At 33.1% G+C, this 26,947-nt stretch overlaps 4 protein-coding genes across 5 annotated transcripts; 3 read left to right on the top strand and 1 right to left on the bottom strand.

The window, feature by feature from the left end:
• The first annotated feature begins 1,618 nt into the window (after positions 1 to 1,618).
• LOC100250942 (2-alkenal reductase (NADP(+)-dependent)) lies at positions 1,619 to 4,784 on the top strand. The gene is made up of 5 exons (XM_002279390.4): positions 1,619 to 1,898; positions 2,975 to 3,152; positions 3,320 to 3,486; positions 3,878 to 3,960; positions 4,204 to 4,784. The coding sequence occupies exons 1-5, from the start codon at positions 1,677 to 1,679 to the stop codon at positions 4,580 to 4,582; spliced, it is 1,029 nt and encodes a 342-aa protein (XP_002279426.1). The 5' UTR covers positions 1,619 to 1,676; the 3' UTR covers positions 4,583 to 4,784.
• A 4,896-nt stretch (positions 4,785 to 9,680) lies between these two features.
• LOC100256090 (NADP-dependent alkenal double bond reductase P2-like) lies at positions 9,681 to 13,162 on the top strand. Its single transcript, XM_002279323.5, has 5 exons — positions 9,681 to 10,120; positions 10,831 to 11,008; positions 11,600 to 11,766; positions 12,235 to 12,317; positions 12,605 to 13,162. The coding sequence occupies exons 1-5, from the start codon at positions 9,890 to 9,892 to the stop codon at positions 12,981 to 12,983; spliced, it is 1,038 nt and encodes a 345-aa protein (XP_002279359.1). The 5' UTR covers positions 9,681 to 9,889; the 3' UTR covers positions 12,984 to 13,162.
• Positions 13,163 to 14,643: 1,481 nt separating this feature from the next.
• On the bottom strand, positions 14,644 to 23,355 carry LOC100261174 (acetolactate synthase small subunit 1, chloroplastic). Of its 2 annotated transcripts, none has more exons than XM_002279250.5 (12): positions 23,045 to 23,355; positions 22,011 to 22,224; positions 21,512 to 21,595; positions 21,314 to 21,382; positions 19,122 to 19,205; positions 18,838 to 18,990; positions 17,955 to 18,041; positions 17,118 to 17,222; positions 16,917 to 17,039; positions 15,654 to 15,806; positions 15,198 to 15,263; positions 14,644 to 14,976 (listed from the first exon to the last, which is right to left on the bottom strand). In XM_002279250.5, exons 1-12 carry the CDS (start codon positions 23,263 to 23,265, stop codon positions 14,887 to 14,889), a joined length of 1,449 nt encoding a protein of 482 aa, XP_002279286.1. In that variant the 5' UTR covers positions 23,266 to 23,355; the 3' UTR covers positions 14,644 to 14,886. The 2 variants fall into 2 exon arrangements, with proteins under 2 accessions (XP_002279286.1, XP_010650733.1); XM_010652431.3 differs by having other exon boundaries at positions 23,051 to 23,329.
• A 662-nt stretch (positions 23,356 to 24,017) lies between these two features.
• LOC100266379 (large ribosomal subunit protein uL2m) lies at positions 24,018 to 25,821 on the top strand. Its single transcript, XM_010652430.3, has 2 exons — positions 24,018 to 24,320; positions 25,096 to 25,821. Exons 1-2 carry the CDS (start codon positions 24,224 to 24,226, stop codon positions 25,611 to 25,613), a joined length of 615 nt encoding a protein of 204 aa, XP_010650732.1. The 5' UTR covers positions 24,018 to 24,223; the 3' UTR covers positions 25,614 to 25,821.
• The last annotated feature ends 1,126 nt before the right edge of the window (positions 25,822 to 26,947 follow it).

Below are 26,947 nucleotides of genomic sequence, written 5' to 3'. Positions count from 1 at the left end.
TGTTTCTTAAATTTTGTCAAAAACCTTATTAGTTGACATAATTGTAAAGTAATGAGTCTAATGACTAAATGGACTGAAAGTGTTCGACCGGACACCGAAGAATGTATCATTTATATTGTTTTATACCAAAATATTACAATTGAGGGGTGTAATATGTTACGATTGAATGTATTGTACAAGAGTTTAACATTACAACTAAATGAGCTGAGAGCGAGCCTAAAGACTCGGACAAGTATTAGACACTCTTAACAATGATAAGATATGCATATTCAAAAATTTTATTTTCCATCATATTTGTACCAAGAATTAAAAAAATGAAATGCAAAACACATTATATTTTAATATTCGCTATTTAGTTATTGTTTTGGAGCAAAATACATTTTTAAACTTCTGCTTTTTTTGGTTTTTTCTTTTTTGACAAACAACTCAATAGCTTTTAGGATTTAATTGATGGATGTTTATTTGTAATAAATAGAATTAATTAATTAAAAGGAATGAAATTATTTTAAATTTGTAAATCTAATCTTTCTCGTATTTGAATTTGAAAATTACATAAATATCTTTCAACACTTGGAATATTTAAATGGAAGTTTTAAAAGAGAATGATATTTTTATAAGGAAAAAATGAGAGTATTTTTTTTTTATATCAAAAATGGATATTTTTTAAACTGAAAACAAAAATGGAAGGTTAAATTTTCAAATTGGGAATTATTTCATTCTTATAAATTTATTCCATTTATAAAATTTATTTTTAAAGAGATTTTATCAATAAAAATATTTTAGGTAAGCTTCTTTAATAATTTCCTAAAAAAAATTAATTTTATAAAAAAAATTATTATAAGAATTAACATTCACGAAATTTGAAATCAATAATGACTTCGTCTATTTAACCAATCAAAATATGGTCCATTAAGTTATATTTTAGAAATTAAAATATTACTTATTTAATATAGCAATAACCTAAATTTATTTTAAAATCTCTATATTTCAACCAAATAAAAGCATGAGTAATCCAAAACCCTTCTTCAAATATTTTCATTTTATTTTGTAACTTATTTGTAAACACATCACGGTTTACAAATCTCAAAAAAATGGTAAATAATCAAAATATTAAAAAATAACAACAAAAATTTAAAATTTTATAGAATTAAAAAAAGTTATAAATATAAACTTTAATAATTCTAAAAAGAGAAAAATTACAAATGGATTGAAAGTCAACTATCATTAACTTACCATCCTTTTAATTATTTCCATTAATGGTTTTTTTTCTTATTAACAAATTTTAAATTTCATAAAAAATATATAAGGAAAAAAAAAGAAGCTATAAATATGAAATTTAATAATTCTAAAAATTGGAAAAATTATTAAATTTCTTAAAATTGTAATTAGATTAAAGTTTTCTTCCATTTTTCCCTTCTTTTTTTTTTTTTTTTTTTTGTAAAAATCTACGAAAAGTGAATGTTAAAATATGAAACATTAAATGACGCTATAAATGTCTCAGGACACCTCATCGTGGGTGTATTTTCGGGTTTTTTTTTTTTTTTTTTTAAATTTTAAAATTTAATCTTCGGTAGATTTTTTTCTATAAATATTAAATAGGCTCGCCATCAACCATCGGCCCTGGTGACAGATATTATCCATCTCGGAAGAGCAGAGAAAAAGCTTGGCAGGTAACAATGGCGGAAGTGAGCAACAAGCAGGTGATTTTCAAAGACTACATCTCTGGTTTTCCCACAGATGCCGACATGTACATCACTACTTCCACGATAAGCCTCAAGGTTCCAGAAGGTTCGAAGGCCGTGCTGGTGAAGAACCTCTACTTGTCTTGCGATCCCTACATGCGCCCCCGTATGACCTACACTACGGACAGCTACGTCGACTCCTTCAAGCCTGGTTCGGTAAGCAAACGTAGTTTCCGCATTTTTGTTGTTTGTAATCCTGTTTGGTTACGGGAAAATGTTAGGAAATGACTTTTTGAATGCCGCAAACCCTAGAATTATTCTTGTCGTAGTTTCAAATTTCGGCGGAAAGTTTGATTTCGGATTAGCATAATGTAGTAGTAGATTGTAGGAGGATGCATCGGAAAAGAAATACCGGATGACCGTTATTCGACCTACATTAATAATGGCTGTGTCGGTAAGGTACGACAGTTTCGTTATTTTTGTTATCTTATACTCCTGTTTGGTTCCCGAGAAAATGCCAGGAAATGTATTTCCTAATGTTTCAATCCCTAGGTTTTTTGTCTGTAGTTTTGAACATTAAATGAATTTTTGGGAAATGATAACTTTGGGATGGTGGATGAAATCTACAGGTCAATATGTCGTGTAGTAAATTATATAGGCGGACATATCGGTATTGAAATAGTAATATAAGACTAAGAGGCAAATAAAATATTTGAGCGGCGGAATGTCCGTAGGCTAAAGGTTTCAAAAAGGCATAGAAATATGAGAATTTATTTAGCTATTGCTTTCTATAACAAAACTTTGATCAAACATGAAAACAGTTTCCTCAGCGTTTTCTACTGAACTTATATACAAAAGCTTATGATCTATTTGTCATTTCCTCTCAAGAAGAATTGATACATAGAACAATCAAATATTAAAAAAGTTATTATAATTAAGAGTGTGTTTGATAGTAATTTTAAAAAACGTTTTTAATATTTTTAACATTTGAATGATAACAATTTTCAAATGTTAGAAAGGTTCAAAACACTTCTTAGAATCAATATCAAATGAGCTTTAAATCTGAGCAACAGAATATGGTGACCTTCTCCCCCAAGCAACAATAAATGGAGTTCATTATAGAGGAAGATGAGGAAATTAGTCACAAAAAGTGTTGGATATTTGGGTTGGGGAAGAAAGATTAGATTAATGAAAACGGGAAATTTTTTATTATTCACTACTGCTGATGTTGTATAAAATTGGTTTAGCCTTCTACAGAATCAAAAGTGACGTCTGATCTTAAAATTACACAGGTTATTGAGGGGTATGGAGTGGCAAAAGTTTTGGACTCCGGGCATCCAAACTTCAGCAAAGGTGACTTGGTTTGGGGATTTACCAACTGGGAAGAGTATAGTCTCATCACATCAACCGAGATGCTAATTAAAATTCCCACCACCGATGTGCCCCTTTCATACTATACTGGAATTCTTGGTAAGCTGTTTTCTTCAGATTTGGGCTCAGTAATTTATAGGTTACAACCAAAGATGCGAGCAATGGTCTGAATTATGAAATTTGTAATCTATATAATTATATCAAGAGAACACGAAATTCTAATTAAGCCTTCTCCTACTTAATAGTTGTGGTTCTGTGCTTTGTAGGAATGCCTGGTCTGACTGCTTATGCTGGTTTTTATGAGATTTGCACTCCTAAGAAGGGAGAGTATGTCTACGTTTCAGCAGCATCAGGAGCAGTAGGTCAGCTCGTTGGGCAGTTTGCAAAGCTGTTAGGTTGCTATGTTGTTGGAAGTGCTGGATCGAAAGAGAAGGTAAATTGCCACCATCTGTGTCAATAGTGTTGATAGTGTCCATCCATATTGTAATTTCTCATCATGGTATATATTTTTTTCCCTATCAATCCAAAATACTGTGTTCAAACCAATCATTTAAGACATTCAACCAAGTTGATCCTCTCTTGAGTTGTTTTATATTGATGAGAAAACACCCCTTGAAATCATAACCCATGGCATGTATGTCTTCTTGGTAGGCAGAGGATGAAATCTCCAATGCTATTTAGTTGATTTTTTGTTGTTGTCACACTGTTTAATGTTTATCACAATCTCACATCGCCAACTTTTCTACATCGCCCAAGGTGAAATCCTTGAACAGGATCTGATTTTCATTTTGATTTGGTTTTGTTTTATCATTGCTTGAACATAGGTAGATCTGTTGAAGAACAAGTTTGGGTTTGATGAAGCTTTCAACTATAAAGAAGAGACGGATTTGGTTGCATGTCTGAAAAGGTTAGTATTGTTTTTTAAGGATATTTGAAAATATAGATATGAAAGCATCTAAGAAAAAGGCTTCCCAGTACTGTGAATACCCCTCAGTGGCCTAATTAACTCTACTATTTCTAGCAGCACTGCCCATATGTCTCATATACCGGTATACAGAAAAATAAAACCACCTCCCTTGTGTTTTCCCCTTGGTTTCCTTTTCCAATGTGAAGAAGAATTTCTCAATGCAATCCTATCGTTTTTGGCCAGGTACTTCCCTGAAGGCATTGATATTTACTTTGACAATGTTGGGGGGAAAATGCTTGATGCAGTGCTCCTCAACATGAGAGTCCATGGCCGCATTGCTGCCTGCGGGATGATCTCACAGTACAATCTTGACAAGCTCGAGGGTGTGTGCAACTTGATTAATATCATCATCAAACAGGTTCGAATGCAAGGGTTTGTCATTACGAGCTACTATCACCTCTACCCCAAGTACCTGGAGATGGTTCTGCCTCACATCAAGGAGGGGAAGATTGTGTATGTGGAAGACACAGTTGAAGGCCTCGAGAGTGCTCCACAGGCTCTCATTGGCCTCTTCTCTGGGCGCAATGTTGGGAAACAGGTGGTTGTTGTTGCTAGAGAATGATGATTTACCTCATTTTTACATTTTTGTGTTCTAGGCTTGATGGTATATTTATCCATAATAAAGCTCCTGCTCTCCTCCTAAAAAGTAATGAATTACTTTACAAAATGTTATGAGCAATCTGTTGAGAGTTTAGCAAGATTGTAATCGTCTATTTGTTCATCAAAAACAAAAATTTGCTTATATATTAAGTGTCCTTTTGTCATCTTAAGGCAGAAAGTTTTAACTTAGGTAAGGTGTTGTTGCAGGTAAAAGGTAAGTGCATAAGCTGAGGATTTAATATATGTGTGTATTCATTCATTTCCTGTTAATAAACATTTCAATTTAATAGAATTTTTAGTTCTGATTTCTTTTCCTTTGTTTGATTCCCTTTTTCGTTTGAAGTTTAGTGAACATGTTATAATAATACTAAATACATTCATATCTCGACAACATCAACAAATCCTATAAGTAAACTGAAAGTGACAATGAAACTAAATGTTCACATACTTTTCTTCATTTGATTACATAAATGTGTAGAGCAATCAACATCCCTTCTCGGTGTTTCTTAGGATCCGATCTCTGGCGCTTTTTTTTTTTTTTTTTTTGTCACTATCACCCCTACCCTAACTTTTTGGACACGGTTGTCACTAGTCAAGGAAGGACTGTATATGGAGGACAATATGGGAAACACAGTGTGGACGTGCGTCACCAGACTTGTTTTTCATTTATTTGTGAAAAATTAATTTTTAAAAAAAGATTTGGAGTCACCACTTATTTTAATTATTTTTAAAAGAAAAATAAAATAAGAAAAAAAACTCTGTGATTTTTTATTTGGTAAAGACATGTTTGCAAAAATAGATCCTCAGATTATCCCTCTAAGCCTTATATACGTACGACCTCTACTACTAAACGAATGAGTATGTACAAGTCATGGTGAAAATCAATATACACAAAAATAATGATTTACAAGAAGAATACATATAATGAATAATAAGAAAATTATGCAAAATGATTTATTAAACTAATTAAAAAAAATATTTGAATAAAATCAGTTTTCTGAAAATTTCAAAGGATTTTATTAAAAACAATTTTGAATGAGTGATTTCAGTTTATTTATTTACAAAATATTTTCTTCAAGTGATGTAATTCAATTTTATTTGTATTTAATTTTCAAAAAAAAGTTATTTACACTTATTGCATCAAAAGAATTTATTACAAAATTTCAATTTGGCAACAAAAATTGAATGAATTTTTACAATTTTATTAAAAAAAATATTTAAATTTATTTTCAGAAAAGTAATTTATACAAATTATTTAATATATATAACTTTATTTGGAAAAGAATTTTTAATTAAAAAAAAATTCAATACCTTATTTTTTTAAAATTACTTTTAATCCTATTTTAATTAAAGAAAAAGAATTTATTTGAAAAAAAAACATTTTTTTGGACAATTTTATTAAAAATTAATTTTTGAAACAACTTTATTTACAAAACAATTTTTAGACAATTTTATTAAAAACAAATTTTCAAATTCTATTAAACAATTCTATTGGATTTTTCTAAATGCATTTTTCTGAATTTTTATTAATAAAAAAAACTTTCTTTTATTAAAAAAATATCATAACATTATTATTTTATTAAAACATATTTACTGAATTATTCCTCTTATTTAAACAAAATTTTCTATTTGTTCGATATTCAATTCTGTACACACTCAATAAATATATATAAACGAATATTTATAAAAACTAATAAAAATCAAATCAAATAATAGTGAGAAATAAAATATGTACCCAAACAAACTTACAACAAGCTCAATGCTTCATTTACCGTTTTTCGAGTCTCACTTTCTCTCATGAAATTTCATGCTCCATGTGTTATAAATATGTACTCAATAAACAGAATTGCAGAATGGGCTCATGCAAAAACAAAAATAGCCCAAATGTAAATATCCAAAAATAAGAAGAGTCCAAAATAATTATTCAAGCCTAAATTCAAACTTCAAATTGGTCCAATAAATTTTTTTCAATAAAAATGGACCCAAATTAATAAATATAACCCAATAAAATTATCTTCATATTAATAACCCTAATCCAAACTTTCCAAGTTATTTACCAAAATACAACACAATTAGCCAAGTCTAAAATATCACAAAACAAAATAAATTCAATTAAGTCTAAATTTAATATCTCATAATTCAAACCTAATTTAATATACATCACAATTGTCCCATGTCCAAATTAAATAATTCAAATTGGTGAAACTCGTATCAAGTATTCAAGTCATTTAACAAATTTCACTCCCATTATGGACCCAAAATTTATATCAATTAACAAGTCCATATTAATAATACACATGGACAAATGAAATAATGTCTTAAGCCCAATCCAATAAACCCAAATAAATAACTAATAAGTAAAAGGTCCAAGTCCAAATAAGATAAATAACATGCATACCCAAATCTCAAAACCCAAACATATGATCCACAAACAAACATAAATGCATAAGCCTATACCCAAATCTCAAAGCCCAAATATAAGGCCAACAAATAAACATAAGTCCAATTTCAACAACAATCAACTATTAAAATCAAAGGGAAAAAAAAAAAACTTATACAATTTCAAATTTTGGAAGAGGAGAAAGTGTGAGAAAGTTGAGGAAATGGAAGAATGAAAGAGGGAAGGAGGGAGTCGCCGAACGGGGAGATTGATGGTTTTTTTTTTTTTTTTTCCTTTTTTCAAAATGAAAAAAAATAAAATTGGAAGTAAGGAAGTGAGGAAGGGCGTCTGGCAGTGTAGTGTGGAGGAAGAAGAGGAAGTGGAGATGGAGAAAAAGCGAAGAAAAAAATGGGGCGGCCACCGCGTGTGGGAGTTGGGGGAAGAAAAAAATGAAAAAAATGAAAAAAATGAAGTGAGGAGATGGTGGAGCCGGCCAACTTGAGTGGAGATGGGGGGCGGGCCACCTTGGGAATGGAGGAGAAGAAAAAAAAAGACAAGGAAGAGAGGAGGTGGGGGCCTTGGACGTGGGGTATGGGTGGAGGTACGGGGATAGGTGGAGGAGTGAGTAGAGAGAAAAGAAAGATATATATATATATATATATTAATAAAAATAAAAATAAATAAAAATAAAATAATTTATAAAATAATAAATTAAGAATTAAATAATGAGTGGGTTAAAAATATAATATGTAATGGGAATTTAAAATTTAAAGATAAAATTGGGTTCAAAATTAATGTAAAAATAAAATTTGGACAAATTTTGGGATCTACACACAACTAGTTATGGACCAATGGTTGATGTGGATTAATAATTCTGAGACTCATCTCACCTCAAAACACAATTCTCCCAAAATTGTATTGACAATTTTTTTATTATGAGTCAAAATACTTTACATTAATTTATCTAAATAATAAAAATTATTAATATAATATTAAAACCTCATATCTTACTTAGTTTTTCAATAAATTTATCTTTTTAAAATTTTTAAAACAAAAACATTAAAATTTGAAAAGCTAAAAGGATATATATTTTAAATTTTTTTAAAATATGGTTAACGTAGAAAATGTAAAAAGTAATTAAAATAAGAGAAAAATATAAATAAAAAGGAAATTTAAATTTAAAATAAAAAATGAAAATTAAACTAAAAGATAAAAAATATTTAGATGAAAAATTCCAAAATTTTTATTCTTGCTTATACTGATTCAATATCTTTAAAAATGAAAGAAAAATATTACTTTTTATTTGACAAAAAATAAAAATAAAAATTGGAAGAAGAAAAAAAGCAAAAAGTTAGAAATGGGTGATAAGTAATAAGGAATAGAAAAGAGAAAAAAAACATAAAAAAATAAAAATAAAATTCACACCCACTATATATCTATGTAAGGGTATTTTAAAAATTAATGAAGAATAATACCCGTCAACTTCATTTTACACTTTATTTGGATCATGGGTTAAATGTGTAGGGATATTATGGTCAATTTTGAGAGTCATCTCACCTCAAAACATAATTCTTCCAAACTCGTGACATCTTATCTATATTTAATATATAATAATGATCCCCTCGTGTTTTGAATGTGGTTTTGTTAATATTTTAGCATTTAGCATGTGAATTGTGATTACTGATTAGGATGCAAACATGGCTGGTCCATCCCCAAAAAAACATATAGTTCAGCCGGGCGGGTAAATTCCCATACCCACTCCTTTAATGTTTTTAATTTTTTTCTGCAATTCTTTTTTGTTTTAAAACTTTAAATTTTATTAAAAATAAACATGATTTATAAATAAAAATATATATTATAAATATTTATAATTTATTTTTATGAAAAGTAATATTTTATTTATATTTAAAAAGTTTTAAAAAATCAATTAAAATAATATTTTATTTCATATTTTGTATAATGAGATGGGTCAAAACAAAATCATACCTAAACAAGTTTTTTAAAAACTTTTCAAATCGATACCTAATTTATTTATCCTTATCTCAAACTCTTCCAAGAGCGCAGGAGGGATGATAGTTTGAAAAATCAATTTCATTACCATCTCTAATTTTAATATTATTATTATTTTTTTCAAGGTAGTCACCATCATGCAAAAAAATGTGGTTACCCTTAAAAGAGTGTGGCTAGATTAGTGGGAATTTTGTCAAAATTTTTGGCCTTGACACAAGACGTGATAATTGGAACGTTTGCAATCATTGACCAAACAATTTGGTGGGACCAATATTAATCAATTTTAACAATGTATACAACTATAAAAAGTATATTAACATTTGGACCAAATTCAAAGTCGATACCATTAATTTTATCATATAGTTTTATGATCACTTTAGGCTATATACTATAATTTGGTATTTAATTGATGATAATTATAGAAATAATTATACATGTAGCATTTAAACAAACATATATAATATTTACCAAATTAAACAATGTTAAAAGACTTGAAAATTTGGGGAAAAAAATTGTACATTTTATTTATACATGTATGGATTCAATAAATGTACATTATGATCTCAAAATCACCGTAGCACTTCTTCAGTAGAGTGGTGTTTCACGTTTTAGCGGTTCTTTAGAAAACGATTTCCACGGCAAAGGTGCGAAAAGTATGTTTTTTCACACTACGGGGAATGGGATTTCCGAAAATTGTCCTCCACACGTTTCCAAACGCCCAGCGAGTCCAAAGACTCCAAACATGATCCTGAAGGTTCTGTCTCTCTCCCTGCACTACGATCGTAATAAAACATTAAAACTCTTTAGCTTCTCTGTTTCTTACATTTCCACGTGGAAAGGAGTTCAAACTAGAGAGAAAGCTTGGAGTTGCAGACAGCAATGGCGGATGGCGAAGCAGTGAGCAACAAGCAGGTGATTTTCAGAGACTACGTCTCCGGCTTTCCTAAAGAATCGGACATGTACGTGACCACTTCCACAATCAGCCTCAAGGTTCCAGAAGGTTCCGAGGCCGTTTTGGTTAAGAATCTCTACTTGTCTTGCGATCCCTACATGCGCAGCCGTATGAGGAACATTCAAGGCAGCTATGTGGAGCCATTCAAGCCCGGTTCTGTAAGCTACGACATTTTAGTCATTTTTGTTGCTTTTATATTATACTCCTATTTGGTTCCAGAAAAAATGTTAGGAAATTAATTTTTTTTTCTCCCGGTTTTCGATGCAATCTGTTCAATAATTTGATGGCTAGGATTTTCGAGGAACTGTTAGGAAAACCGCAATTAGGATTTATCGGTAGTTTCGAGCCAGAGGAAAATTTTGGCTCGGAACCGATATTCCGTGTATATCAGGGACGAGATATCGGAGAAAAAACAGACGTTTTATGTCGTATGTTTGAATAAAATATTGAAGAAATTGGAGAACTTTTTGAGGAGGAAATTAAAATAATGAGATAACGCTACTGTGATCAAACTAGGGCATAGCGGAGTAGCATCGGTTGTTGAAACGGTGCCGCTTTGACCAACTCTATGGTATTTCACTGTAGAGGAAGATCACGAAGTGAGGAAGCTGGTTGAGCTGGAGCCTAACTCTCAATTTGTAGATCAATCCGTTAAATCCGGATTTCACGGATTTTCAAAACCATAACTAGAACTCTAGATCCAGCCTTACATAATTGGGAAGAAAAAGATGAGATCCATAAAAGTGAAATGGGAATTTTGATTATTTGGCTAACCCAAGGAAATAGATTAGATGTTTCAATGCTTACAGACTGGAATTTTTCTGATTTATAATCTAAGAGTCATGAGTTTTGCTCTGAAATCACACAGCCTATAACTGGATACGGTGTGGCAAAAGTTTTGGACTCCCGGCATCCCGACTTCAGGACGGGTGACTTGGTTTGGGGAATTACTGGATGGGAAGAGTACAGTCTCATTACAACAGACGAGCGACTGTTCAAAATTCAGCACACTGATGTGCCGCTCTCTTACTATACTGGAATTCTTGGTAAACTTTTCTCTTCAAATCTGTAATTGGGAATTTGTTCATTACCACAAAATATATGCAAGTTATTTGAATGATGGTTCGGAACTTGTTTCTATAGGATGTTGATTGATGTAGACTCTTGTTATAACTTGAGCACCATTACTTAATTCTTTGTCAAATCTCTTTCCAACTACATTATTTTGCAAAATGTAGGACTGATTCTGAATATATGCCAATCTGAATTTTAAAATTTTAGACGGTATCGGATAATTGCAAGGGCCTCATAATTAAACTATTTTGGACTTTGCTATGTACCTCATTCCTTTATTTTTTAGGGTGGTTAGTAAATTGTTCTGAAATTCTTTGTTACTCTGATCTTATAACTAAGCTAGCTAATGCAAAAGCATGCTTTTTCGATCTACTTCATAGATTAATGGTATCATGTGCTGCTTGGATGGCAGCTAATCAGGCTTCGTTCTTGGAGACTCTCTGTTGCTATTGTATTCGAGTCTATGAACCTATATTTTCATTATATTTCCATGGGTATTTTTATTTGTATTTCTTCTGTTGGCATCTCCAATGGCCACTTCCTTGTGATTTTATACTTTGTAGGTATGGCTGGTATGACTGCTTATTCTGGTTTTTATGAAATATGCTCTCCTAAGAAAGGAGAGTATGTCTTCATTTCTGCGGCATCTGGAGCAGTGGGTCAGCTTGTTGGGCAGTTTGCGAAGTTGTTAGGCTGCTATGTTGTTGGAAGTGCTGGAACCAAGGAAAAGGTGAATTGCCATCATTAGTATTCATATCGTAATTTCCATTTAGTTGTTGTTGCTTGAACCGAATGATTATCCCAATTCAATCCTGCAAGTGTTCTTTCATGGTACAAATTATTTTACTTGGAACCCGAAGACTACAACAGTTTGTGCCATCCAACCTACCTGTGCTTAAACCTCTGGTTTTAACATTGATGTGCCTGCCTCTTATTCTTCTGCATGAAGAGCTTGATCTCTAATTGACTGGACCCCTTGACAGCATAACTTGTTGCATTTACTTCTTGATATGCTCAATTGCATCAAAGGACAGAATCTCGGTTATCATATGATTGATTCTTTTTGTGTATATTAGTTGGTTGACTGCTGAATTCCCCAATTATTGAAGAGTAGGTAAGCTAAACCCAAAAGGGTGACCTTATTAACTAAAGCCTCATTCTCTTCTCATTTTGTTACTTTTACATTGCTTGATCATAGGTTGATCTGTTGAAGAACAAGTTTGGTTTTGATGAGGCTTTCAACTATAAAGAAGAGCAGGATTTGGAAGCTTGTTTGAAAAGGTTAGTATTAATTTTATTCTAGAAAAACTAACAGTATCCCTTTGAAGTTCTAATCAATTTTAAGCTCAAAGAAATGGACAAAGACCACCCCCCCTCCCCCACTCCTCCCCCCTCTTTGGCCAAAGCTCTTCCTCTATCCAGCAGCTTAATGAAATTACCGTATTCTTTTGGATATTGTGAGTATCCTCACTGACCCTAATTAACTGTTACAACTTCTACCACATATGTTATATTGAGATATAGTCAACAAACTTTTTCGCATCTTTCTAATCTCCCAGATTTTCCAGGTACTTCCCTGAAGGCATTGATATCTACTTTGAGAATGTAGGGGGAAAGATGCTTGATGCAGTGCTAGTCAACATGAGACTCCATGGCCGCATTGCAGTCTGCGGGATGATCTCACAGTACAACCTTGAGGAGCCTGAGGGTGTTCGCAACTTATTCACCATTGTCACAAAGCGGATCCGCATGGAAGGGTTTCTAGTTTTTGATTACTATCACCTTTACCCCAAGTTCTTGGACCTGATTATGCCTTACATCAGAGAAGGGAAGATTGTGTATGTGGAAGACATAGCCGAAGGCCTCGAGAGTGCCCCCACAGCTCTCATCGGGCTCTACTCTGGCCGCAATGTTGGAAAACAGGTAGTTGTAGTTGCTCGGGAATGAATTGCTTGATTTTACACTTTTTTGTTCCAGACAATATCATCTATCTAGAATAATCCCATCACACTTTTATAAACTTAGGAGTCCTTTGATACTAAGAATTTATATAGAACTCATAATAAGTTGAGACTCCTTTCATGAATTGGATTCTTTAAATTTAAGAGAAGTTTACCTTTTAATCCCATTTCATTTTCTAATAATTTGTAAACATTTCAAAGAAATTCTGAATTCTGATTTTGAATTTTTATATTTTCTTAGCAGTGTGATTTGCTTTCTTTCATATTCAATTTCTTTCATTCCTTTTTGTTTATATTTCCTTTTCTCTCATGCCTTTTTTTTTTTTTTTCATAAAAGTTTACCTATTTTACAATATTCTAAAAGAATAGTTTTTTGAAAACATTCTTTTAAAATCACTTCTTGATTAATAAGTAAAATTTTGTTTGTGAATTCAAATATAAGAAACAATTTTCTGTAATTATTTTTGCATGAAGGTACCATGTATTTTTATACAATGTAAGAGTTTTCAAAGTATTTTTTACCATTTTAATTGTTCAAAACATTCTATAAAGAATAATTGAAAACATATCAAATTTGTTTTTAAAAAACTATTTTCTATCAAGGGATTACCAAATATACTTTCTAAGTTAAAAAACCGTTTTTTATTTTAGATAACAGAAAATTGTTTTGAAAAATAATTATCAAACATATGTTAATATTTGTGGCTTTGTTTGAAAAATATTTTTGAGAACAATGTTGAAAAACAATTTTATAATATTATTATATGATGTTTTATAGAACAAAAATATGTTTAAAAAAATTTAATGACCTGTTTGTCAACTGTTTTCAATAACAGATTTTTGTTCTTCAAAACAAAAAACCAAGAAAACACATATAGTAACTAAAAATCATTTTTCTTTTTTCTGTTCTTAAGAATAGGAAACAAAATATGATATTTTCAAATAACATTTTTTAGTTGTTTTGTATTATTTTCACTTGTTTTCTAATGGCTATTTTAAAAAATAATTATACAAACTTGTAAAATGATTAAAAATATAAAAAAATGAACATAAATTTTATATAAAAAATGTATATTTAAAAATATTAAAAACAGACTAAAAACATTTTAAATTTTCAAACACACTTTTATTCTATAAAACATTAGAGAACAGTTTTAAAAAATTATTTTCAAAAGATGTTTTTCAAAAGTATTTTCGAAAACAATTACCTCAGACCCTAAAATATTCTTAATGTGTTTTTAATAATTTAAATATATTTTAAAAGTAATTCTTTATTTGTAATACTTTCTTTCTATAATTCTCTATATTTATAAAATTATTTTTAAAAAATAATTCTTAAAAAAATAAAAACAACTAAAAGGTATCATCTCGTTTTACTTTTTATTTTTAGGAACAAAAAAAAAAAAAAAAAAACTGTTCATTGCCCTTTCTCCTATTCTCTTTTCTTAATAGCTTACATGTTTCAATCCCTAAATTCTCAAAAGGCTGGCTTATGTTGCCTAATTGGAAGATGGGTTGGCCTGCCGGATCTATTTTGATGTTGTGTCCCCTGGTGGAAATACAGTACTTAGCAGGGGTTTGTACCAACAAGAGAACTTACGAACACATTTTTCTATACTCAAACAGATAGTAGTAAGATTCAGTCCTTTCCTCATCAACTTGATTCACGTATAAATTGTAAATAAGCAAAATTGTGACACTCAACTGGGGAAAAACCAAGAAATTTATTGGTGAAAACAAGGGCAACAAACAAAATCTCAAGCTGCAAAATGGTATTTTATTGTTTGAAATTTCTCAGAATACGTACTACTTTAATTCTTCACTTCCATGGCATATAGAAGCACCGCAGCTTTCAAGTGTTCTTCACTCCTCCATTGCAGCAACCTTCCTTAAGCCTCGAGAGGAAATGCATAACCGCGGAGATAATTGGAGTCCACACCCGACTCACGCACCAACGCCACCCGCCCAGTTCGTGCCACCTATAGAAAGGCAGAAAAATCATTATCAATGCAATTGTAAGTAGTTGCTGTGAGAGAGAGTGAGAGCTTGTAAACAGTATAGTTAAGATGGGTAAAGAAGAACACGAAAAATGAAGTCTGAAGAACCCAATTGCAGCTTGATTAAGAGAGTGAGTTGAGTTTAGGTAAACTGAAAATATAAAAAGATTTGATAAATATCAAAACAAGATCGCAAGACAGACCTCACAAATGCCATAGGGCTCTAACAGCCTTTGCAGAGCAACCATTTTGTCTAAAGCTCCTGTAAGCTGGTACAAGCATCAAAAGCAATACCGTAAGTATCACCAACTAAGAGGAGAGAAAATAGTGGAAGAAGCCAAAGAAAACATAAAGCCAAAGAAAGATAGCCTGTAGCAATGGCAATAGAATGAGATTTTCCATCTAGTGTAAGAAATTATCAGAGTGCTTCAGCTTCACATTTCAAGAGCCATCCTTCTGGTAGCTTACTCAGAGACCCAGAGAAAAAGAATATGGTCATTTACATATCTATATATATAAGATTATACATAATCCAAATTAAGTATAAATATTCAATCCCAGATTATACTTAAGAGCTTGATGTCATTGCAAAGAGAGGATAAGACTCATGGTAAGACACTACTTGAATGAAGATCATATTTATAGTGAAAGATATTCACCTCAAGGGTTATTGTGTGATCAGACACGTCAATGGCTTTGGCCCTGAAAATGCTGGCAATATCAAGGACATCACGCCGAGCAGCAGCATTCACAGCAATCTTTATCAACATCAACTCTCGCTCAGCAAAGGGTAAGTGGGTAATATCCCGAACCTGAAGGAACCAACAACTATTTCATCCAGTGCAATTACAATTAAAGAGATATCCGTGTCAATTTCAATAGCAATCATTCATCTAATTGTGAACTACAAAGAGTGCTATGGTACATTCAGCCTGCAAGTATGAGAAAAGGAATCTTCAAAATGAATGTTCTACCTAGGATATATGGTAGCAGACAAATATAGTGCAAATGCTTCACTGCTATATTTTAGTGAACAAAAATTTAGAAACTAAGGTTTTAAAATATGGTGGAAAGATCTATAAATTGCCAATCCCCAACCTTGCACACACTTGGTGACAATATCACGATACTAGACATAAACCACATGTCAAGTTGAGCTACTTTGGCCCTCGTCCTTCAAGTATGAGACTTAGATGCAGATCGTTCCCATTAAAATTTTCCTAAGCAAGCATATTTAGGAACAAAGAGCCTTCTAACTTGCAGTTCTGCTCAATTAATCCCATTCTCATCTATAGAGGCAAGCTGAACACAAATTTGGATATGCCAGGATGTTCAAGCTTGACAGGGTGTCCAATAGAAAAATTATCCACTTCTTATTACAATTTTTCATTTCTGGTTTTCTTCTACTTTCTCCCAATGTTAAATGGACTCAGAAGCATTTTACAGTTGCAGATGTGTGCAGTGGCAAAACCAGGAACTTTCCCCAGGAGGGGCCAAAGTGAAAACACTACTTCTGTGGGGGATCAGTTAAAATGTGCAAACAAAATTGGGGGACCAAGTCATATAAAAGTTACAGAGAGATTCAACAGCATCCCCAAACGGGGGAGAGGTGGGTCTGTTGGTTGGCCATGGCCAATGCCAGGTGCTGGTGGTGGGTGTCTATGCATCTAACCAATCCCTGTAGAGATAGGGGAAAATAATAGTAAACAATAAATAGATAAACTCTTAATAATGCTTATAACCATATGTTACACAGCACGTTGCATATGCAACACTCATGAAGAAAGATATATCACCCACACATAGGCAAACAAAGATGGCATTATCCCCTGTCCTTGCAGAAACAACAAAATAACAGAATCTGATTAATGATATTTACTTCTAATACCAATGCATCCCTCTTACTGGTTAAGTAGACTCACATCATGAAGATCTATTAGCTTCTTAAGTTGTTGCACCAACTTGTTAATAGATTCATCTGTACCAGGAACAACAGTTGTAATGCGAGAGAGACCCTCAACTTCTGCATGACCAACTGCCAGACTCTGATAACAAGAAATCAAGGTCATGAAGAAAATAAAAATAAATGTAAATAAATAAATAAAAGAACAAAACGTAGATACCTGGATGTTATATCCCCTCCTTGCAAAAACCCCAGTAACAAGATTAAGAACTCCAGGAGCATTATTTACAACCATGGATAGAGTGTGTGAACGAAGGCCACTAGTCTGAAAAATATTAACCCAGATCATTAGTGTTTCCCCATCTAAGATCCGATGCAAAGAATCATGTTATTTCTCAACCACCAATTGTCAAAGGAATATATGAACCACTTTCTGAAACTCAGTTTAGAGCTTGTATAGAATCCTCTAGATTTTCTAAAACAAGAATCCTCAGATTGTCTAGAAGATGTCCAATTTTCCATCAAAGAATGCAGTAACATACAAGCTTCAGACTTGGAAGCTGTAAGCTAATTTTCATGAGGGCTGTTTGGGGGTATCAGTTCAGCAAAGTACAACCATCATCCTCATGTTTGGTTATCCCTGGATGCAAGTGCTGCAGTTCAAACCTGGATGCAATCTACAGCAATTTCGCAAAACTTAAAGAACCACCCATTGAACTGTCTTATGTTATGCTGGGCAGCCAAGATAAAGAGAACAAATTTACTCAGCTAATTTTCAAGTTTGCACAAAAGGCCCCTTAGAACCAGGAACAAAGTTTCTTGTTATCACTCAAAAAATTCAATCCATATTTTTAATCAAGAAATTGAAAATTAAAACCAAAATACTTTTGAAACTTTTTTATGGTAACTAATCAGATTGGATACTAAAGCCTTCATTGAAGTAAGAGTTGTGCTTATTAAAAGTAGTCATTCTGCATGCACTTCCTTGAGAACAATGATGCCACAAACTTAAAGAAACAAATGCAAAAGGATCAGAAGCAGCAATAAGCTTCCTTACATCTTCATCATAGAGAACACCCCAGTGAGCATCAAGAACTTTATTGAATAAGAACCCATCAGATGGTTCCACTGGATAAACATCTCCCTTCATGAACAAAGAAAAATATATCAAACACTTGGTCAACAGTTATAATAATATCGGAATAAGTAAGAAATTATCCAATCGAGCCCAATGCAGCACAGAGTGAGCACAGTATAACAATCAAATATGTCCAAACAACAGTCACCTACTCAAAAGGTGGACATAGCAATATTTTTGCAACATCTATCTAAACGTGAGGAATTATGTATGATTTTTTGGTATGCTGGCCAACAATAGTGATATAGTAAAATTCAATTTTGGATACAGATGTGTGCATTCAATTAAGGAGAATTGTGATTCTTCATTCAGGCAACAATTGCATTATTAATAATAGAATAATAATTTGCATTTGGTTCAAAAGGATATAAGAATGTATAAGATTGAGTGGTTGGATCACATGAAATAAAATTAAAGAGTTTCCAGACAAGGCCCATCACAGGATGTTGGCACCTGGCAGATTATACATTATTTTGTGTGTGTGTCTAATAGAAGCCATACATCCAAAGGCCTGCTCTTGGATGGCTCTAATATGAAAAAAAAAAATGAATGAAAAAATATCCTAAAAAGACATGTATAATTTGATGATAAAACAAAAGTGAAAGATTGAATAAATAAACCATAACTTCTAATGTTTTTAAATCAATGTCAGATTCTAAAATTATGCATTTATCAACACAAAAAATAGCTATAAACCAACTTTATACTTGACACCCTCATATACACATCCAAGAAATATTTGCCAGGCCTGGACAACCAAAAAAAAAAAAAGATTGCATGCAAAGGTTATTGAAATGCCTACTCCAACAGATGCATCAGATTCACTATTGAGTGTTTTAGTTCTGGTTTCCACAAAAGTGTTTTCTGGAATTTCTCCTTCAAGATCAGGATATGAAGATGCTGAAAATCGCCAAAATGGAGCAGACTCGCCCATTTTTTCCCTTCTCAAGGCAATCTACAACAAGAAAAAGTTTCAGTCACTGATACATGAAATGCATGCTCAAAAGGATTCTGAAGATGAATCATGAGAAGAGAAAATAAATGTCTGAAAGATATTATAAAGTATTTCAAAGGGAAACATCCAACCTTTCCAGTTCTAGCAATTTCTCTAATTCCGAACTTGCTTAAATTTCTCTGCACAGCAACCATCTTCCCTGGATCTCCAGTTACCTGGATCACCCACAACAAGGGGCAATTATCTTTTAAATCTTTGAAAAATCAAGCAAAACAAGTCAAAGTGAAAATTTAATTGTGGAAGGGGGTTGGTGCTCTTTGGAGGCGAGGGAGGGTTATGGCATAGGATTGTGGAAGGCTATAAGGAGAGGATGGGATGCTTTCAAAAGCAAGATTTCCTATGTTTTGGGCAATGGAAGAAGGGTAAGATTTTGGAAAGACATTTGGTGTGGGGACACCCCTTTGAGGACCTCTTTGTTCGCTATAGCCACTTCAAAGGAGGCTTGGGAGCAGGCTGAATTTGGTGGATGTTGGAACCCCCGTTTGTAAGGAATTTCCAAGACTAGGAGTTAGGTTGTGACGTTGTGTTGAAGTACTCTTTTTGCGTTTGCATGGTAAATCAATGAGTAGGAAGGTGATGACAAGGTGGTGTCGATGGCTACCAAGGGAGGCTAGTTTTCAGTTAAATCTTTCTATGATGGGATGATTCAAAGGAGTTTAGATTCTTTCCTGAGAAGGCTTATTTAGAATTCTTGGGCTCCAATAAAAGCCAGTTTTTTTATTTGGGAAGCAACTTGGAAAGGGATTCTAACTGTGGACAACTTGAAAAGGAGAAGTTGGACTTTGGTCAACAAATGTTTTCTATGCAAAGGTGAGGAGGAATCTTGCAATCACATCCTTCTTCTTTGTTCTAAGGCAAGTTTGTTATGATAGTTGGTCTTCTCCTTTTTTGAAGTGGTTTGGGTGTTGCATACCTCAATCCAAGCAACGCTACTTAGTTGGCATAGCCAATCCATTGGGAAGAGGAGAAAGAAGGCATGAAATGTTGCTCCTCTTTGTTTGTTTTGAACTATTTGGAAAGAGAGGAATAGAAGGGCTTTTGATAATGTTGAACTTCCATATCAAGAGCTAAAATTCCCTTTTCTATGTAACTTTTTAGAATGGATCAAATGGGGTCTAGGGCAAGAGTCCTTCTCTATGATTGATTTTATCGATTGGTTAGGTTGCCAATAAGAGGAGGGTTTTTGTGTTTTTCTTTCGTTGGTGCACACATGTACACTTCCTATGTACTTGGTGTAGCCTTTTTTGGCTCTTTAATATATTTATTGCTCTTTTGCCTATCAAAAAAAATAATAATAATAAGTGCAAATTTAATTGAACATGCAAATGCTCAATCCACCAAAGACATAGTATAAGAACCTGATAAAGTCCCATAAACACACTTTATATTGATGCAAAGCCGCTTGATTAAAATTTGAACAAAGCACAAGAAAAGATATGCTTCTAGGAAGCACAGAAAGACCTAGAAAATCGAGAGTAAGCCCCTATGGGATCACAATCCCTTAACTTCAGTTTTTGCTTCATTGTGTTATGTTAAAGTTTCTGTGTTGTGTTAAACTTTGTCTATAGAATTCTACAGGACTAAAAGAGACTATTGAGGTATTCTCTATCCCGTGCAAAATAAAAGCATCAGGTGTAATGTGTTTAACTCTTTCTTATGTTTTGTGTTGCATGAACCTCAACCACACTAGCTAGACACAGGACACATTCAAGGCTGTAACAATCTCAACTGATGTTCCTTACCAAGGAAATCTTTTACCAAGAATCAATGTGATTGACTTCAACATTTGTTATGCTGGGCTGGTTCACATTACCTTGAAGGTGGAATAAGAAGATTGACAACAACATAATGTAAGGATGCTAACCTAATTTAAATCACTTGATCATAGCAGAACTACCAAAACTTAAAAAGTGGATTGACACTAACAAGATCCTACAGAAATAAATTATACAGCATTTCATTTGGCCAAACTCTTGGCCAACTACACTGACTTCTCATTTGTCAAGAAATGCTTAAAGGAAAAATTCAATTTTACAACACAAAGAAACTATAAAGGGTATAAAGCTTTCTCCCAATGTAATCAGTTATAGACCATAACCTTTTGACTGTCACATATGCTTATAAATACTTGTACACACTTTCAGCCAAATCAGAATCCTTCCACAACATAACTGGTTTACACAACTTGACAACAACGCCTGTTAAGAGTTAAAATCCCCCAGCTAAAATTTAAAAGAAAAGGCCAGCAGAGATTGGCTATCACCTCAATGGTTACTGAATGCTCTGAGATATCCACAATTTTCGCTCTGAAAATGTTCACTAACCACATGATCTGGAGGTTAAAACAAAGAAATGGAATTCAGTAATAAGATAATGAACATCGCAAGAAGCAAGTGCAGATTAAAAAAAAAATCAACGAAGACCTTCAATGTTCAATGTCCCAGCATCAAATTGTGATTACCTCAGCACGATACTGGGGATTCGCATTGACTTTTATGAGCATCAGTTCACGTTCTACATGCGGCTCAGTTGAGATATCTTCAACCTAAATACAAATTAAATATAGAAAATTAGGGGGGAGAGAGACACATACACAAAAGTTATCATCCCTAAGGGATAAGAAGAGGAAAACTAAACAAATAGCAAAAGAGTCTGAAGAAAATTAAAAGGATACCCAATCTGCAAATAGGCAGAAAGGATCAACAACTTTAAGGTTTCATGGTAAGCATGCCATCCCCATCACTGCATACTATGCCTAAGGTCAATCTGTAAAGTTGATACTTATGTTCCTACATGTTTTAATTTTTACATTAATTTCAGACAAGCACGGACTGAAGAAAGATTTAACATATCAAGTAGGAGAACAAAAATTCCCAATGGAAAAAAAACAAATCTGTGTGGTTGAAAATTGAAAATTAATATATCATGTTAAAAGATTAAAGAAAATGCAATAGATAAACCTTCAGAACATTCACAAGCTTGTGAAGTTGCTCTACAACTTGCTGCAACACCCTTTCAGTTCCAGAGACAACAATAGTGAAGAGCGCCTTGTCCTTGTTCAGACCAACAGCAAGGGAGTCAATGTTATATCCCCTTCTTGCAAAGACCCCGGCAATTCGATTAATCATTCCACTTTCATCTCCAACAAATACTGAAATTGTGTGGCGCCGCACTCTAGATTTAGAAAAGAAATCAACAGATTAAAAGAATAAGCATTTCAAGGCTAGGTAGTGTAGAGTATAAAATTGCATAGACACACATAAACATCCAGAATAAATTAACAGAAAATATTGAAATTAAACTGCTGAACTGATCAAACCCGGTGTCATTGAAGGCAACTTTAATATGATAATTCAAATAAACGCAAACGCAAAAGCATAACTAAAACCAGAAATTATATCATAAAAACGTACAACTAGCGCATAAAAGAAATTGGAAAACTTCATCATTACTGCAACCAATTATCCTGACCTGAACCAAAAACATATGTAAAAATTTAAAGTAAAACCGGTGGCAACAAAACCATCTTAATCAACTACCTACAATAGCTGATAAACCAAAATGAAAAAATCCAACAAAAATAAGCAAAATCAAGCCTAATTTCACATATATGACAAAACAAATATTGTTGAGTAAAACTGCGTGATCAACCAAAAAAAACATAGGTAAATTACCAGAATAAGATACACACCAATCAAATTTAAGCAGTTTAATAACAAAATCGCCTTGATAGAAACTAAAAAGCAACTACATCAATGATAAATCAAAACCCGCAAACTATAACAAAAATTAGCACAACCCAGTTTGAAATCCCCGAAGATGAACTCAAGACAACAGTCTTTACATGACAATTCACAAACAAGAAGTCATCCCAATTAAAACAAGATAACGAACAATATAACAAAAGTTAGCAAAAACCCATTTGATAACTCACACATGCCATCACATATTATTAACCCAAACACAATCTTCATATGAAAACGCGGAATCATACTTGGACCTGGCTGCAGAAGGCGCAGGGTTGGCAACAGCGGCGGTTTTGTCATTGAAACCGACCCCGTTTTCAGCGCTGCTTGCAGAGACCACCAGCTTCCCCAACTGTGGATTCTTGAGCTTTGAAATTGGTAGTGAAAGCCATAGGGCTCTGGAAAACCCTAGATGGGGGTTAGAATCCAAACGAGGGTTTACACAGCGGATTGACTGTACCGAAGCCATGGAGAAAATGGAGGAGAAAGCGACTCTGTTTTTTGGAGTCGTCTCTACGTGGCCTGTACATTTCTACTGAGCGTTGTTGATTTGGTAATGTCTATGACCATTCTGTCCTTGTTTCCCAGAGTAAACGGGCCTGGGCAGATTTGAAAAATTGGAAAAATCCCGAGGGTAAATGTGTCCATTTACAATTAGACATATTTCATATTTTATTAAATATTTTTGTTAATTCAAACATTTCAATTTTTTTGTTTTAGAAAATATAAAATATAGAATTTTTTATATAAAAAAGAAAATATCTTATTTAATTGAAACTACTTCTTCAAGCTTTAAAAATAGAAAATATGAAATGTATTTCAACATCAATTAAATGAATTAAAAAATATTTAATTTAAATGATAAAATAATCCTCAAATTATGAATTTAATATTTTTTTTAATATTTGTTCTTGAAAATAACTTATTTTTTATATAAATATAATTTATCATTTCAAGTATTTATATGTATATTTTAAAAAAGAAAATTGTTTTTATTAAAAAATAATTAAGATATTTTTATTTACGTGAGACATAAAAAAATGATGGGAGATTAAATTTCAAAATTTAGATTTTTAAAATATCCTTTTAATAAAATAACTCAATAATTAAATATATCATTCAATCAATAAAATAAATTATCTATTTAAAAAACATTTTCAATATCACTAAAAATATTTAAAAATTGGTTACTATATAAAATTATTGTTGAATTCAATTACAACTTATCCCATAGACAATTTTGATGTTGAAGATGTGTTACTCCCAAGGGGACTAATATTAACGCCTTGGAGGGAGCAAAATGAGGAAATGAGCCTTGGCAATAACGATAACCTGAAACAAGAAAATCCTGGAAACCCTATTTTTCTGAGGTGAGGTGAGGTGAGGTGAACAGCCCTTTGGCCGTGTAATCCAATACGACGTCGTCAATGGCCCTGGTGAGAGCTCGCGCGGCTTCGTCAACTCTCTTGAAGAGGCTTCTCTTCCCCTCCGTTGCCAACCCTAGTCATCGCAATCTCTCCTCTGGTACCCTTCTCATGTTATTATTATTATTATTATTATTATTAGTTTGATTTGTTTGGTTGGTGAGAAAATCTTGGAAATCCAAAGAAATGTTTGATCTCAAGCCATTTTTATTTAAAAAGATCAGAATTCGAACTGAATGGCGGGTGATTTTTTATTTTTTTTCTTAAACAAAAAAATCAATGCATTCTGTTTGGTTTCGGAAAGCAGAGGAGAGAAGAAAGGAAAATTTTGATCTGTTACATTATTTATTGTTTTGGTTCTTTGAAAAGAAAAACTAAGATTTCACTGTGCTAGGCAATTGGAGTGCGCTCAGCTGGAAAATCGAAGACAGAAAAGTTATTATTTTTATTTTCCACTCCTGACAGTTTCTCGGAATCCAAACAGAACATTGCAATCCTTTTGGTTGCAGATAAACGGAATCATATCGATGATGTTGTTTTTTCTTTTTAAAATAATCAATTTAACTAAGCTCATATAACTGTAATCTTGTAGGTTCTGTATTTTTTCCTCTTTCTAATATTTTCTCTACAACCAAACAGAACTGTGTTGATTTGTCCCTGAGAAAACTGAGGAAAGGAGGAGGCAAAATTTGAAATCCCATGTTCCATTTGCATTAGAATGCAGTTTTTTTTTTTTTCTTTGTTGGTGGGGGCGAGTTCGGGTCCTATATGATGAAAAAAATTAGAAATCAAATTTGTAACTTCCTGTATTATTCATATATCAGAAACCCAACAGAACATAATGTGTGTGCTTTTGCTTCTTGTTTCCTTCATAGTTGCAAAGGATTCGCCTCATGATGCTTTCCGCGAGAGCATGATGAACCAGATGTTCAGTCTGGACATAAATTCCCAAATTGGAAGTTGCATGCCACTTGCAGCAATGAGAATTGGAACTATAATCCATAACATTGAGATAAACCCGGGTCAAGGTGGAAAACTTGTGCGAGCAGCTGGAACATCTGCAAAGCTACTGAAAGAGCCAACATCAAGATACGTTTTAGTGAGAATGCCTTCTGGTGTCCAGAAACTGATCGATACAAGATGTCGAGCCACTATTGGCACTGTTTCAAACCCGGGTCATGGGGCTAAGAAGCTTAGGAAAGCTGGGCAGAGCCGGTGGTTGGGTAGAAGGCCGGTGGTTCGTGGTGTAGCGATGAATCCTGTAGATCATCCTCATGGAGGAGGAGAGGGGCGAAGCAAAAGTGGTGGGAGCCATGGGAGGGGTTCCTTAACACCATGGGGCAAGCCAACAAAGTGTGGGTACAAAACTGGACCACTCAAGCGCAGAAAGTAGTGTTTGAATTTCTTTTTCTTTTTGTTCTGTTCCAATGTTTCAGAAAACATCTTTGTCGCATTTTTTAAGTCTTTGTAATGGTTGCGGTTCATGATAAGGTTTTATTTCATTTATAATGAAGCCGGTTTATGAATTTAGTGGTTTCTAGCTTATTTGGTTGCTTTACAATGACTCGATACATTATCTAATAACAATCCATTGCATCAAATTCTGAGTGCCTGCTGAAATTTTGATTTATTGCTGAATTTCAATATTCCATTGTGGATTTGTTCCTGAAAATAATCGATTTTGTGGCTCAAGTTTGAGAGAATTAAGTGCTTGTGATTTGAATTAACTAACCAAAGGCAGCTGCATAAAGAAGTATCAATGGATTTGGTTGGCAGATTAGGTGGCTTCTCCAAAAGGATGCATCAATGTTGGCTTGGATGAATTATGGATAAGCACAACTTGTTAAACTTGTGATGTAGTTCAATTTATTTTGATCCTATGTAGATAAAATCCTTTCTTATCTATGGGAATGAAAGTGCTTTTGATTTTTTGCAAATTTAAGAACTCAAATTGTAGATGACCCTGCATACAAAGGGGAAATAAATCTTCTCATGCCTTCTATTTAGCACTGGAATGGTGATATTGGCATTTCTGTTTTCTTGCTTGTGGTATCATTCCAGAGCTACCTGAAGCATTCACAGAACTTGGAAGATCAGATGATACTGAGATACGAGGGGCATCTATGTAGGTTAGTACTATGCTATATCCAGGGTCAGTTGTGAAAATGAGTATGTGATTTTATTTGGTTGCTCAACAGCAGATGTATCTGCAGCTTGTGAGTTGTCACTCATACAATGTGTTCACCAGGGAAACAGAATGAATTGAATCTTCTCCGTTGAGGAGATTAGAAAGAGAGATTTTACATGGGTTGACAATGAAAAAATCTTCTTAATCGAAAACTAGAGAGATTAGTTTTTGGGTCAGTGGTGTTAGAGATTTCAAGCGTTCTAGCTAAGGTAGGTTAGTATATTTCTCTTCTCATGAGCCCTTCAAGCTACAGGTGAGATCAATGAAGATTTCTGCTCAGCAAGGGATGGCGAGACCACCTATTTGGATGATCAAACCTGAACTCTTCTTCAGCCTTACTCAGCAAGTGTTGGAATGCAGTATGGTGCAAGTATGAAATTAGAATCACAAAATGCCTTTTTTGGATTTCACCAGCATACAGCAACAGGAAGGGTACATCTGAAGACCTCTGCAGCTGTGAGGACCCGCCATGCAATCTGCCTAGTATGAACAATTCCAGGTGAACCATTGTCCATGACTTAAATAAGCTTAGAAAACTT

Source organism: Vitis vinifera, chromosome 5 (assembly GCF_030704535.1).
Source record: "Vitis vinifera cultivar Pinot Noir 40024 chromosome 5, ASM3070453v1".
NCBI lineage: Eukaryota > Viridiplantae > Streptophyta > Magnoliopsida > Vitales > Vitaceae > Vitis > Vitis vinifera.
This window is presented reverse-complemented; position numbering and strand designations above follow the sequence as displayed.